Genomic DNA, 16,366 nt, shown 5'->3' with positions numbered 1-16,366 from the left:
AGGAAGTAGCTATGGATGTGCCTGTGCCAGTGCCTTCAGTGTGGACATGCACCTGAGATGCTCTTGAGCACTCTGCCTGTTTGTGTTCATATCTCCATGGGCAGATAGCCTTGTTAATAACACAAATGGTCCAGTTCTGGTCATCTCTTTGTCTCACAGTATAAATCCAGAGTGCTTCACTCTTACAGTATGCAACATTAGCTCATGAGCACTCCTAGTGCCATCTTACTCCTGCTTGGGGAGCATTTGGGAGGGAAATTTCCTGAAAGCTGTGTACAGAACATGCTGGGCATGCTTCATCCATGATGCACAGGAGCAGCTGCAGAGCAGTCCTGTGGCAGATCCGTGGCATTAACCTGGTGTGTTATGCACATGCTTGCTAACATTCCAGCAGGAGGGAGGTAGAGATCAATCTCTTTTCCAAGGTAACAATTGACAGGACCAGACTAAATGGCCTCAAGTTGTGTCAGGGGAGGCTTAGATTAGATATTAGAAAAAAAGCTTCTTCACTGGAAGAGTCGTCAGGCATTGGAAGAGGCTGTGAATGGCAGTGGTGGAATCACCACCCTTGGAAGGGTTTAAAAGGCATTTGGATGTGGCACTTGAGAATAAGGTTTACTGGTGAACATGGTGGTGCTGGATTAACGTTTGAACTTGATGATTGTGGTAGCTTTTCCAACCTTAATGATTCTATGGGTCTATGAGCCCAGAGCTCACATGTAAGGACCACAAAATCCAGCATTAATTCTTTGCGTGAATGCAAACAAAACAAACCCAAATGCTACAATAATTCTTTTAACCTCATCTTTCACAGAAAATGCATTGAACTCCAAGATTCGGTACTCACAGTGGCTGAGCTAAAAATTAACTTCTTTTCTGAGGTTTTTCTTACATATTTTTTTGGGAAGAGATAGTTAAAGATAAACATATATCATCTCAGAACATGAGCCTTGTCAAGAAAGGATCAGGAATATGAATCATATTCCCAGCAGACTGTAATTTGTATTAGATGTATCAATAGGCAGTGCATTCAAATCATGACTCTGCTTGCCCGAAGGCTTGTATTCTCCATGAAAAAGAACCATTTTTCCCATCAGTAAGTCACAAGCTGGAGCTACTCAGCATGAAATCATTTGAGGTCAAACATCTATTAAACACATTTAGACATGGGCAAATATTTCCAATGCACTGTGATAGCTAGCAGATCATTTACTCCTAGTATCTCTTCAAAGGTAGTGACAGAGACAATAACTGAACTCATGAATAAGGTAAGGAATACAAGAACAGCATCTGAAAGCAAAAATTTTGGTTTAGTATCCAAGTAAATGTATAAACATGAAACAAATTTTTAACATTTTGTACCAAAATTCATCTCAAGCTAGTTTCATGGAATTCAATGCACAGCAATAATATTGGAACTAAAAAAATTATTTTTATCCTTTTAGCTAAATAAAATAGCAGCATCATATATAAAATGTACACTTGTGATTGAGATCATGGTTCTCATATTTCAACTTCATAACTGGTCTACATATGTCACACTGTCCTAAATTTGTTTTCTTTTAAAATTTTTTGCAGGATATATGATGATTTCATTTAAATAATAGTGATGATGGTGATGATCATGATGATGATCACGATGAGGGAAATCATAGCAATGATGACAAGAATATCACATATTTCTTGGGTCTTAGTATTTATTACTACATCTATTGTCTTGAAAAGTGGTCACTGGCATGTAAGGAGATGTCTTTCTCATTATATCCACCTCCCCAGCCATAATTTCCAGAGTTCTTCAAGTTAAAATATTTTTGTTTGGCCTTTTTTAAACATCTTCCCCAGATGGCAATGTAATATTTCCTCCACAAATTCCTACTGATTCCTGCATTACCACAGAATTCAGAAGATTTGTAGCTAAAGTCTGGGTAACACACAATTTTAACAATTTTGGTATACTGAAATGGATGCAAGAAACACAAATTCAAAATGCTAAAGATCATTCAAAGTGTGAGCCATGATATAAAAAAGCTCCTGGTGAATACAATAGCACTTGGTTTGCTCTGTATCTCTAAGAAAAGATTTGGATGGAAAGGCAAGAAGTCTTTGCTTAGAGTTTCATTGCCCCCAGAGTTCATTATGGAGATGGATGATATAGCTCAGTTAAAGTAGTTGCTACAACCTACTGGCAGAAAGCGTATGCTTTGGTCTGCTGCACTGGCAAAAAAGGAGGCACGAGGGAATGGGCATGGCTGCTTAGTTTCACTCAAAGTCTGTTTTTTCTTTGGCTCCTAAAGAGTGAAGTTCAAATTAAAAACAATTTTTGGAGGGGTTGTAAAAATGCCCAGAATCTGCCCCCTCAACGAGATGACCTTCAGAAAGTTCTCAAGTGATTAACACAGGAGTGTCATATAAGCCCAGGGAAAAGACAGCTTCTGTCCTTTTGTTTCAGAGAGGCAACGTGGAGATAACCTTTGCTGCCTTAGCAAGAGATTAAGGCAGGTAGTTTGGGAAGTATTTTGCAGATCATGAAGTTCTACCAGGGACCAGTAGAGCAGAGAGGGACTTGTTACTGGGCTCACATAGGGCTGAAGAGGTACAATTTGGAATGGCAGTCAGAGAGGCAATCTATCTGGTAGGATAGATTACATCAGTTTCTATTTCTGATTTTCTGACAACATGATTTCCTTTCAATTCAAATCTTTATGGATCAGCTATGGATCATCATAAATAGATCCTCAGTAGAGAATAAATTATTTGTGGCTGCATTACTACAAGTAACACAATTCCCATTTGAACTGCTTTCAATCCTGTTTTACTGCTGTGTGAACAAACTGTTTCATAATCATGGATGTTTCCTGTAGATAGCCAGGGCATTGAGGCCCAAATCTCTATCTTATGAAGTCAGAAAACAACTTTCTTTTTTCCTTTTTTTTTTCTACTCTAAGGAATCCAACCCAAAATGAATTTTCCTAAATGAACTGATTAGCTGGGTCATTCTGCTCTGCCTTTGCCAGTTCATGACACCCTTAAGCCAAAAGTAGCTAACACTCACAACCTCTTGAGGACCCTTTTGTCCTGGTGATGTGTTTGACACTATAGATTACAGCCAGGTTTGGCTCACAAAATAAACCCTGCCAGCTCCAATTTGTGTCTCCGTATCACTCTGCCAGTCCTTCCCCAACAATGTAGACACAGGAGCAGTTTATTCCACTCGATAACTCTTTCTCTTGTGAGAACTAAATGAACTAAGTGAAATTGTCAGGACATTATTTTGGTACCATCATTAAAATTTCTTGGCATTATTTCACTGTAAGATTTACAAGATTATCATGCACCACTTCTGTCTTCAGTATTCACCATTTGCAAGAATGTAAACTGGGACTGGCTGTGAAAATACATAGGCAGTTCTGTAAAATAAAAGAATGATCAAAATATTCTGATAATAATGCAAAACATGTTGGGAGTTTCTTTTTCCTATAATAAATCTATACAGAACCAATAGATTACATTGTCTTTCATTCTTCTTATCTGTGCCACAAAGTGTAAACTACTAATTTTTAAGCAGTAATATAATTCCTTTTAGTGAACTGTGCCTTTCTCAAGTAGTAACAAAATCATGGAAAATAAAAAAAAAATCCCCACCCAGATAACCAGAAAGCATGTCACAGTGCCAGCATCAACAACATAGTCATTCATTTCAGGACTGGGAACACTAGGGTTTTTTTTACTCAGAATTTATTTGTGTGAGAAAACAGAACCTAGGCTTTGATGAGAAAGGCTTTCATCTGATAATTGGATTTTTTCCATTTTTATGGGCCTCCACAGTGCTCCTAGGGACTCGTATGTTTGAGTTAGTGACTCTCTCATATGGGTTAAAAACCTTGGCCAGACTACACTGTAGTGCCAAAGTCAACCCTCTCTCTTAATGAGATACTGCAATACCTGCTGGAAATCTAAGTGCAGTGAATTGAAAAATATATAGTTCAGATGAAAACTCAAAATATAAAGTAGAACAAGGGCACAAGATGTTCAAATAACAACTTCCAAAGCACTGATGGATAAATTTACTAAGAGAAAAATTTTATTTTATTTTTAAATGACTTTTTTTTCCAAGAAATAGGAGAAGTTCTGAAAGGTGCACATTATAAGGACTTTTTAAAATAAAAAGGGAAAGGAAAAAATTTACCCAAATGAATTTCTCATCATTTGAAAATGAGTTTTGATGGAAAAACAGTGGGCCTGAACAAAACTCCCCCCTGAGACTGTTAGTCAGTGCTACCCATGGGTAGGCAGGGCAGGGCATGTGGAATGAGGACATACATCTGGAAAATGCAGCCCACTTCATTTTCCTAAGAGAAATAGCTGGAATACCTGTGTTCAAATATCTCCTGAGAGACTGAAACTACAAGTATCTACAGCCTGTAGTTTGCACTATAGTGCAACCTTTAGTTTTCTTTTTAGGAGCAGGACTGATGTCAGAGGAAGGAAAATGAAAAAATCAGAAAGAAAACACTTGAGAGACAAAAATATAAGTGTTTTGAACATTACAGATAGTGAAAAATCACCATTGAACTTCTGAAGTTCTGATATTTCATTCACTACATGATTTAAATATCTGAGATAAGGGACAGTTAACATTTCTCTCAGACATTTAATGAACACATCGAGGTACTGTTATTTGCAAAACCCAACTCTACCAAATTATTTATAGAGCTGGCAACAAATATATCAGCAATGCAAAAATGAAAATAGTAGAATTTATACCTTTAAACTTCTACCAGAGATCAGATCAGGTGGTGTCAAATGGCACAATGACTCCACTGTAGCATCTGAACAGAAGTCTGTGGCTTCCACCAGGTCTGGATCTGGATGACTCTTTGCACACAATCTGAATGCCTGTTTTCTTTGCAAATTAGTGCCTTTTGAGGAGTTTTGCTGCCAATACAGTAGTGAGTGACACAGGTGATTCCTTGAAGCATTTCTGTTTTCAGTTCCTTTCAAGTCTGCGTATTATGCTGATTGTAACTACAATCAAACGAAATGGAAAAAAAACCCCAAAAATCCTACCATTAACCATTGGATTAAGTCAAAAGGGAAAACTTCACTTAGAGCTAATTGACTGAAAGTCTTAGGAAGTCAGTGAGTGGCTGTATCAATATCCTATCAATAGAATGGATTGTATCTTGGATATTCTTACCCCCGATAAGGACATTCACCTGAGTTACAGATTTGCTCTAAAAGGAAACTTTTTGTGGGGTAAAATTATTAACCACTAATTGAAGGGAGAGTGGAAAAAAACCAGCAAGAAAAATCTACCAGCTGTAATTATAGTAAGACCTTCATACAAACCCTTCCCATTCTCGCTCTGGTACTACCTTCACCCACCTTCTTCCTCTTCCTAACAGATAGAGACCGGCACTTGTCAGCTGAGCTGGGGCACCAACTTTTCCCATTATAAGGAACAGCAATATTTGGTTCTTGCCCTTATCTGGTCTAGTTATACAGAGAATAGAAATCATTGAATATGCAGTCATTTCAGCATAAATTAACCCGAAGCATTACTATTCACCGTACAGCAGAATTTCTCACTATGTGATCAGTACTTAGTTAAAATCAGTATTTCTTTGACTACAATTTAAAGAGCATTAAAACCCCACAATTTTATAGCTTTTCTACTGAAATTTGAGACTGCTAGCACTCAGAGAACTGAAATGTGATGAAACACAGTGTAATGTAGACAGCTTACATGTCACCAGATGTAAGTGCCACAGAGTCCCTGCAGATCCATTTTCACCTGAAAGAGCCTTGCTGATATTTTTTCCATATTCCTCTGATCAGATTGCAGACATTGAAAGGAAATAAATAGCTACCTGCATATAACACCCACAAACCAACAAACAAATGGCATTTGAAATAAAGATATGCAGATTTATTTTTACAGCAAAGGGAAATATTTGAATTTGAACCTAAAGGGATACTAAAGAATAAAATAATAATTGGTTCTCTGTCAATAAATCTCATGCTAGAACAAATGGGTCTGAATGCCAAATGAAAGTGTCTCTCTTAGCACCCACTTTTATTTAGAGTATGTATATGTGTGTGTATGGGGTGTGTGTAGGTGTCCAGTTAACTGCTGACACATCAGGAAATGCATGGAAAATCAAATCCCATGGTGTGAAGCCAAAAAACTTGAACTGCTGTTATGCTGCTGATACCTGCAATTCACAATGGAATTTGAAACTGAAGTAGGGGTTCAATGTCACGAGCACACCAATTTTTATTTTTTTTTAATTATATTAAGCTGCTTGGCTTTTTATAAATGTACATAAAGAGTTAATTTAAACCAGGTGCTAGTAAGAGCTGGCAAGAGCTTTTTCTGACTTTGTGCTGCCTTCTCAAGATTTGTGATTGTCCCTCAATCACACCAGAATGATGAACAATTCCTGGTTCACTCTGAAATCATATTTAAGTTTAATTAGATCAGGTTTCTTTTTAATTATGTTTCAATTTGTTGAACCAGTTAGTAATAAAATTTTACTTTTTAGAAATCCAGAATCACAGATGGGGAAGTACTTCAGAACACAAAATATCTAAGATACTTTTATGTATCTATGTCAGTCTTTACAGGAATTATAAGACAGTGGTGATTGAAGCACTGAGTCAGGCTCGCACAACACAGAAACTTTCTGAATATGCTACAGAACTGCAGAGAAATATTCTTTTACAACAAAAACCAATTTTTCAGCTTCCTTATCCACAAAATAAGGGATGATGGCAAAATATCAATATGTCTTGTGAACAGAGGGAATGTAACAAAACAACAAGAAGCCCTCAGCATTTATGCAGAAGTGCTGTTCTCCTCAGGGTCTCTGTCTGCGAGATGAATGCTCCCCGTGAACACGGATTCCTCTTGAGCCGAGGTATTCTCCAGCTGCTTGCTTGTGCAATGTGGAATCTGGCCACAGAAATACATGTAAATCCATGGGTTGGCACAACTATTTAGATTGCCAAGGAGCATTATAATGGTGAATGCTGAACCTAGAAGAAAGCAGTTAAAGGAATGAGAGACTAAATAAAGCACTCTTATGAATATAAGTCACATTTTCACAGTCTGCTGCTTTCTGCTCTGTTATTATGCTAAAACCAATCTAATATTAGGAAATTCCCATATCAATGCAATTTGAAATTGCTGAAGGTATAAAGTACACTTTATTGTATGCATTCAGAGTTAAATAGTTCCATATAGCTCTTTTTTGATGCAGTTGCATTAATTTTAAAAGTAATTACTAAGCTGTTAAACAGATACAAATAAATACAGGTATATATTTTGACATAAATGTATGTAGAATAAGACTCAAATTCACACTGACAGGAGGAATTCTTAAAACAAAGTTCAGAAACTACTGTTTTTATCAGGCAGGACTATTATATTTTTATCTCTTTTTTTTTTCTCTTTATTTAGACTAGGTGATTTTAAAGTCATATATAGAGTCTGCCTTTCCCAAAGAGGCAATAGCATAAATTTGACAAGCCCATTCTTGTTTACAACATGGTGTTTGATAACTCTCTCAGGCTTGCTTTTTTGCTTTATAAACAGATGGTTGACAACTTTTGGTTGTTTCATAGTTTACTACAGAGATTTCATCAATACAATTTCAATAGAAAAAAAATCAGATGTCTCATAACTCCACTGTTCTACCCAGTAAATAAGAAACAATTTTATTACTTTGAATAGTCAATTGCTTCTTTTCACCTCAAGAACCCAAAATACTGCTATTATACCTAAAACCTCTAAAAGTCTGAGGCTTTGCTGAAGCACATGATACTTTTCCCCATGCTGTTCATGAATCTTTAAATTGTTAATCACTCCAGACACACACACAAAGCAGACGCATGATTTTTTGATCACATAACACAAGAAGCTCCCTGTATGTAATTAAATACAGGAGAAAATCAATCCAGGTGTTTCTTTTTAATCCTCCTCAAATGACCACACGTAACCTTTACACAAAAGCAAAATGCAAACATAAAGCACTCGACAGCAGTGTGCCAGCCTGCTCTGCAGCTGTGGCAGAGGGAGAGCATCTTACCTTCGGTCAGGATGCTGGGGAACCACACAGACCACAGCTGGGCAATGAAGAAAGGTGACCAACACAGAACATAGGCAACAACTGTCACCACTGTCATTTTTACTGTCTTGATCATAGCCTTTGAAATACAGTTCACACTGCTTGCTCGGGACGGCAGGACTTGATTCTGATTTGTTGCTTCACATTCATTCTGTTTTTTCACGTTTATATTTCTTCTGATTATTTTGCAAATCTTGACCTGGCATGTGATAAGGATTGCTGAGGGAATGAAGAATATAACTACAAAAATCCAAGTCACATATGCCCTCGGCCCCCAGGGCTGAATAAATTCACCCCAACATTCAAAGACACCTGGAGATATTTCAGTCTTAGAAAAGATAAATACCTGTGGTAGGCTAAGAATCAGCGCTATAGACCAGCTGCTGCAAATGGGGATGTTCCAGAGAGCTCTCTTCTTTTGGAAAGTAACCATAGGGTAGCAAACAGCTTGATATCTGTCCACTGTCATGACCACTATCATATAAGTAGAGGCAAACATGCCCAGCAATTGTAGATACTTGATAATTCTGCACAAGAAATCTGGCCCTATGAAAACATCTGTAATATCCCAAATGAGCTGAGGCAGCACTTGGAAAAAGGCTACCACTAAGTCAGCAATGCTGAGGTGAAGCATGAACACATACATCCTAGACAGCTTCTTTCTTCTTCGCCACAGCACGAGAATGAGAATGAAATTGCCCACAGACGCTGTCAGAAATATGACCCCCAGCACAGCAATCTCTACTTGAGCTAATTGCTCATCTCTTTCTGGTCTTCCAATAGGATCTGACTGATTTGTCAAACTCAGGAACCTGTGAGGAGGAGGACTCTCGGTCTGATGTGTGTTATCCTGCACAGGAAATGAAAAATTCTTCATGATGCACAGAAGCTACTCACGGTAGCTGCCACTTGCGACTGAGGTTGACAGCAGTGAAGCACTGGCTGGCAAACAGACCAGCCTGGGTTCCAGTTTCAGGGTATCTTCGAGCAAATCTTCCTGCTCATGTGAACTAAAGCAGTGGGACTTGGATCGTGGTGAGATTCTGCCTCTTGCTGGCATGCCAAAAGGCTTTATATAGGCTCCAGCAGACAGAGCCTTATGTAACTGCAGAGCCCTCGGGTAGGCTGCAGGGACAGCAGCCAATGGCAGAGCGAGCCACACAATTGGGGGAAGATATAAATAAAAGGCAAACTTCAGAGGCTCAATGTGATTCAATTACTCACTTCAGTCAAAACCCGAACTTGTAAATAGCTGTGGCCAGACTCGCACTCAAATGCCCTTACTCGGGAGAGTTCTTGCAAAAATCTGTCTACGCAAACCAGAGGAGCACACTTTAGGAGAAGTGGGAGGAAGGTTTATACGTAGATAAAATTGGATCCCTGAGCACATCATAACAGCAATCTCCAGGCTCCTGGGGCATGACCACATCCTAAATGCAGCACAGAGAAAGAAATGTATTTTTCCATAGCCTTTTTTTCCTTCTTCTCTCTTTTGAAGTCACCTGGTCCTAAAGTAAAATGAAAAATATTTGTACTGCCCTAAAAATAATATTTTTATTTCAAAACATGGTCAAGACTTGAGTTTTTTCTCAGCAAAATGAAAAATAACACATGTGAAATAAATTACTTGTATTCTGTGATTCTGTGTGATTCTGTAATGGGACTGTGAGTCTACTGAGAATTTAATAAAAAAAAAAAAAGTGAAAATTCAGTGGCAAATCCAACTAAGGAAAAGGTCTCTATGATGAAACAATACACAAAGGTCTCTATTCTATTATAGTGCTAAAGTCTGTGAGATCATTTTTCAGTATCTAAACCTTTTCATTTTTGTAAATGTAAATTGTGTCATGAACACAGGAAATTCATCGTTCTTCAACATTCCCATATGATTTTGCATAAAGTTTGTGGCAGATAAGAATAGAAAATTTAAACTGATTTCTTTTTTTTTATCTCTCAGCCTGCCCTCTTAATCACAAAAGAGAGAGATTAAATAAAATTGATCAGTTTAATAGAAAAATAACAGATATTTGTACGCAATCTTACTTGAAGCTAGGGCACCCATATCCTTCTGGTTACAGTCAGGACACTGGTAGTTTGAAGTCTTTCTCAGCAGGAAACCAGTAAGGTGAAAAGCAATATCCATGCTCCATATATAGTACATAATACTAAACCTAAGCTGATTAATCACTGTGATCACAATTATATTAGAAGACCAGCTCAGGAAGCTCACAGACAGACTACCAGTTCTATGTCACTAAAGGTTTTCATGTACCAACAAACATGAAGGGCAAAATTCATAAAGAGGATGCTGAGGTAGACTACAAAAGTTTGGAAAGCCTACATGACCTGTTTGCTCTCCCTCTTTCCCCCTTATCTGCCACCAGGCAGATGTTAATAGCTCATGAAAGGGTACGACTGTGAGAACAGACAACAGAGAAGCTGAACAATCTCAGGAAGCTTTTCCACTGACAGCAGCTGTAAGTATCCATTATCTAGACTTGGCTGAACACTGCTGCAGCTGCCTGAGTCCACAAAAGCTTTTCTCTAAGACTGTGTTGCAAAGAGTATGAATCACAACAACTTAATCTAATATACCTGATTTTTTTTTCCTAAATTAAGGCCTATTTGTAGGAAACTTGGATTCCTGAAGTTGTTTCCTTTTAGTTTTCCCCCTCAGTTTGGAATCTAGCTCAATTAGTGGGAAATAGGCATAGCAAGACCATAAGGGAACAAATGGGATTGCTTTAACCCTCACTCTCCCTTCAACCAGCAACTTGCAGAAGAGTAACTGAATTGACCACAAACAATAAACCCCTGGAAATGCTGCTGATAGCAAAAACTGTGCTGGAGAGCAGCTGGGCTGATCTCTGTCTTTTGAGGGAGACTAATTTTAAGGTGTGTGCTTCAAAATCATTTACCTTGACCATCTTCACTCCATAACTTGACAAAAAGGCAAGAGGGTTCTTTATTCTTCCAGCAAGATATGATGTAAACACATCCATCTCAGCAGAGCTAGGATTAAGTGGGTTGAGACAGGAACATGATGAACAGAATTTTAAGTTTGGGGTCAGGCATGGAAGATAAACATAAATTTATATTTCATTATTATATTTCAATATCAAGAAATTATATGCAAGAAGCCCAGTATTTGCAACCAAAGTCAATTCTGGGATAGTGTTGGAAGACTAACCAGAATATCATAGTTATTTATATGATTTTTCACAACACATAAGGTATGGATAGACATATTTCAGGCAAATGTGTTTTATCAGCTATGCCTAGAATGGTCCAACATGATCCCTGGGAACACACAACTCTTCCTCAGTCTGCACACACAGCACACAGTGTCTGGGCAACAGGCCAGGTGTTGGATCCAGATGTGGACACAGGCTAAAGGGCAAGCACACTGTGAAACAAGTAACCTTCTCTATGTTTATTAAAAGGGTGGTGGCCTTCCTTGTGAAAATTGTCCTAGTGATGTAAGACTCTATTCCATCTTGCATATAATTAGTGCAATATGTGTTAATGGTTTCATAGCTTTATGATTGTTCCCTTTTAATCTTTTTTCATCCATGCAAGCAGATAGTCAGGATAATGTTAAATTGAAATTGAATCCACTCTGGGAATATAACTTGCTGAAAAAAGAAAATTAGGATAATCGGTGAAAATGGTTAAGCAGTCTTAGCTGTTCTTTTATGCCAATATTTTCCTCCCATTGCCCAGCCTTGCTTCATTGCAAACTATATCTGTCCAAGTTGAATTCTTTTCCTAAATTACTTTAATTAACTTATGCTGAACTTCTCAGGGTGGACTGTCATCTAATGTTTGTTAGTTAGCTAAAGGGAGAGATTCAGCTCACAGATTAAGACTCCAACTTAGCTATCTGATCTGAATTTCAGAATCACACAGCTGCTCAAGGCAGGGAAAACACTGAATTCAGAGCACTTTACCCAGGGTTTGTCCAGTCAGATCTTGAAGACCATCAAGAGCTTAGAACCCCAAACCTCCCTGAGTAACTGGTTACAAATGCTTATTTCCATTGTGAAAAAGCTTTCCTTATGTGTCACCAGACCCTCCCCTTATTCAGGTCACCTTCTCTCATTCTTCTGGCATGACTTAAGTAAAAACCTGTCTTGGACCTCTTGCCAGCATCCTCCTAGGCACTGCATGGGCACTGTTAGTGCCTCTGAAGCTGTCTCTCCTCCAGGTAGACCAAGCTACACTGAGAGCATTGTGGAAAATATTGTATTCAGGGAGTTAGTGATCTTGAACAGCTCATGTCTGTTCTACTGAGCCTTGTTCTTAAAGCCTGTGCTGACAGTGGTGAATATTTTGAATTAGATGACATTCTAGCCTGATTGTTTGCCACATAAAAGAAAAGTCTCCACATTGTGGGAAGAAGGTGGAACCCCTCCACAGATGCCATCTGTGCAGGGGAAGATCCGTGTAATGTCTCTCAGATACTGCACAAAAACAGAGTTCCCAGCATTGGAAGGGACCTAAGATTTCCTCACTACCCATATTTCAGGGGTTTACCCTACCTTAAGGAAACAGATATTTTACTATCCTCTTTATTGTTGCACCGTCTGGTGCAGAGTACAAGCCCAGCTCACTCAGTCTCCTTCACTAGGCTACATCTTCCAGCCCTCTGATAATCTTCACAGGGCAATGCTGAGCTCACTCATGCTCATCAACACCTCTCCTGGGCAGGGGCTCCAGAGGAAATATTCCACATGTGGTGAGTGGGGTGTGCTGAGCTGGTGGGGACCAACACTTCCCCTGACCTATGAATTCCACGTGACCTGAGTGTGTGTCAAGTCCCATCACAATCTTTGCCTTCCAAAAACTGCATGAATTGCAGTGCATTGCAGATTATTTTTGCCAAGCCAGGTGAGGAATATATGTGGAAGCAGGAATATATGCATTTTAGGGTTAAATGCCTTCAACCAGTTTCTAAAACTCAGAAACTGTTTAATTTTTGACAGACAATACTTATTAAATACAACTTGTGAAGGAAGAGGTCTGCAGTCTTTTACTTTGGAATGGATAAGCGAGTTCTAAAATGTTCCTATTTAAGAAAAGATCAAGTGGGAAATATTGCTATCTGCTTTTGATGTAAGAAACCCAGGTCTGCCTCTTTTCTCAGTAAGATTCTGCAGATGTGAAGAGCTAGTAGACTATCATTAGTGCACTTGACAAGTCATGAAAACCAACTAACTAAGAAAAACAAACTTTTGCATGATTTGCTACATATTTAGAGAATCTTAGAGAAATCAAAAAATATTTCCTTACTGCTGATGTGATTCTGTTTACTTTCAAACATTAAAATGTACAAAGAGGTTCCATAGGCCTTATAGGGAGAAAAGGACTAGACTGTTCAGTAAAAGACTCAGTTACCAAGAAGATGATAGAAACATTTACTTCTTAATACTTTTTGTACATAAAATACTTACTTAGTAGAATATTCTGGGGTAGATAAAATGAGTCGCTATAGCATTGCATTGAAATTGCCCTATTGATAGAGACTACATTTGAGGAGATGTATTAAGTAAATATGTAAGTAAAAGATGTAAATACATATCAGTAGCATAAAATTTTATGAGAACTGCTTCTGGAAGTAGTGCAATGGATAGCAAATGGATTCTTTACTACAGGATATTAGTAACAGTTACACATGAATACTGTTCAATACTTAGCCTGTAGCACAGATGCATTTACAGCAAGGTAGGTCCATATTTTTCACTAATGTAATTCTGCTTATTTCCAGAACATGATGGATAAACTACTTTGCTGTAAGTCTTTTTTACTGAACTAAAATTATGTACACCTTAATGGTGCTGTACAATCTCCTACAGTTCTGGATTCTTTAAAAAAAATCCCACCATTAGTATAGTAGTTATATTAATATACAAGGTTCTTTGGACCCAACTTAACAGTACACTTCAACCTTATATAGTTAAAAAGTTACATCTAAAGGCAATGTGCCTAGAGAAGACAGAGACAAATACATCACAGACATTATTACAGACAGCATATAATGAGTCATGCAGTGTAGGCAGCTACCAATGCCATTGTCACCACAAGGAGACACAAAATGACAAATAGCATCAATAACTTTATTCCTCAGAAGGAGTTAAGCTTTGATTCAGACAAAACTATTTCTGGTCAGGAAGGAGAGCTCTTAGTGAAGCCAAAAGATTATTAGAAAATGTCAGGACAACCCGAAATCTCATCCATTTCCAGTCAAGATGAACTAGACACCACCCTTAACTTTTCCAATCAATATCATAATGAACACAGGACAATATTTTGTCCTCCTAGCGCTGCTTATACACCAGAAGGGAACTGTGCACATCTGTGTTTGGTGTACATGTGTTATGTGCATGTAAACACTGCTCTCCTGCACACACATGACCTGGATGTCTGCCACTTTATAAGAAAATCTGTTCATTTCCCAAATGAGTAAATTAACTGTGTATTTAAAGGAAGAGGGTATTGCTTTAGTAAGACTAAAGGCTACAGCAAATAAGGCCTATACAGCCTTAGAATGTAGGACTGCAACACATCAAACAACTATACTTACTGTTAGGCAATATTTTGGAACAAGACCTTTCTAGATTGAGTGCATCCTCCAGTAGGAATTAGCTACAGGAATGAAAGCCAGAGGGAAAAAAAATGTGTATGGGCCCCCTGTGACTTGTAACTAGGCACATCCCAGATACTCACCACAAAACAGCACCACTAACTACGCAGAGTACTACGTGCCTCTTTTAAATCCCTAGGGAGATTACATCTGAAACAATAACTTTTAAACCTGTTTTAGTAAGAACTTTATTATTTGCTATTGCTGACCTCATTCACTAGGTAAGTTTCTGATTTTACAGCTGTTAGTGACAGCAGTGAGTGAGGGTGCTGCTGGGTCCAAAGCCTGGAACCAGTTTGCTTAATTCATGTTCTTATTATGGTGCTAGAATTATCTCCCACAATTTGTAAGCCATTCTCTAAGTAATGTTTCTTTCCTATTGCTGCTGTAAAATGTCATGCAACTTTAATAAAGTGTTTACCCATAGAGTACAGAGCTTTTACTCTTTCTCGTACAACTTCCATCAGGCTATTTTAAGACAGAAATAAATCATTATAAATCAGTTACACAGGCTTCTGCCAAAAACTGTCTTTTCATTTTCAGCATTCCAGACAGTCTGGGTTCTCTATTAGGATGTTAAATGGCCTGAGAGCTCACCTGCCACCAGGGTTGTGGAAAGCAACTGACAGAAAAGGAGCTTCACCAAGGCTAGTCAGAGTGAAGAAAAATGGAGAAATATGTGTAACTTTAGGAGAAGGAACTATGATGAAGTGGTTTTGATCAAGAATAACAATGCACTTTTTCCACAGATATGAAATTAAAAACATAGCTTTTTATTAAAGGAAAAAATGCTAAGATTGTACCTAGTACAATAGAGAGAGGTCCAGAGCAAAGATCAGCCACATCAATAATTTAATTAAAAGACAATGTAAATAAAAATGACAGTCAGTGTCTCCAGAAACACTCAGTAATCAGTTGCAAACACTATGGACAGTGAATTAACACCAGCAGACCTAAAGACACCCTGCATTTTGATCTCCTTCCATTTATGCAAAAAAACCTTGGGTGACACTGTGGAGGGATAGAACGTAAGAGAATAGTGCAGAAGGCAGTCTCACACCTGAGGAGCTGCAGCTGTACCAATCACCAAAGATTAGGAACAGGCCTGCCCTTAACAGGCCACAGCTGTGTCCAATAAGGATGAGTGCCACAAAAGAGTGGGATAGCTGGGTGGGGAGAGAGATGGAGTTTGTTGGTTGTGCTGTGAGGAAGAAGGGGTCAGTGTTGCAAGGAGATGGCCATGAGAAATCACCAAGAAGGTATGGAACGTTTGCAATAAGATGGCAACATAGACACTTGCACAATCATACACTCAACCAGATGCTGCAGTAACAAAATTCACATCTATCACTTTCTGAGTGATGAAAGGTGACAGAATGACTCTTATGATAATCACAGGGGGCTGAAGAGGAATTTATAATATGACCTCCAACACAAGTCTGAATTTTAAATTCTAAGTAATCAACTACATTATTCATATCTAGTTTATAATTATTTGATTGGCATACTCTTGTTTTGGCAGATAGATTTCTAGAATGCACAAGAGGGCAGAGACCATCAGCTATGAGCAGTGTAGACACAGGAAATCAAACAC

At 38.3% G+C, this 16,366-nt stretch overlaps 1 protein-coding gene across 2 annotated transcripts; it reads right to left on the bottom strand.

Moving 5' to 3' along the window:
• Positions 1-4,132: 4,132 nt before the first annotated feature.
• On the bottom strand, positions 4,133-9,163 carry LOC131082652 (arg8-vasotocin receptor-like). 2 transcript variants are annotated; one of them, XM_058022721.1, is made up of 3 exons: positions 8,476-9,163; positions 8,091-8,328; positions 4,133-7,038 (listed from the first exon to the last, which is right to left on the bottom strand). In XM_058022721.1, the coding sequence occupies exons 1-3, from the start codon at positions 9,004-9,006 to the stop codon at positions 6,839-6,841; spliced, it is 969 nt and encodes a 322-aa protein (XP_057878704.1). In that variant the 5' UTR covers positions 9,007-9,163; the 3' UTR covers positions 4,133-6,838. The 2 variants fall into 2 exon arrangements, with proteins under 2 accessions (XP_057878704.1, XP_057878703.1); XM_058022720.1 differs by having other exon boundaries at positions 8,091-9,163.
• Between the last annotated feature and the right edge of the window lie 7,203 nt (positions 9,164-16,366).

Source organism: Melospiza georgiana, chromosome 4 (genome assembly GCF_028018845.1).
Source record: "Melospiza georgiana isolate bMelGeo1 chromosome 4, bMelGeo1.pri, whole genome shotgun sequence".
Classification (NCBI taxonomy): Eukaryota; Metazoa; Chordata; class Aves; order Passeriformes; family Passerellidae; genus Melospiza; species Melospiza georgiana.
This window is presented reverse-complemented; position numbering and strand designations above follow the sequence as displayed.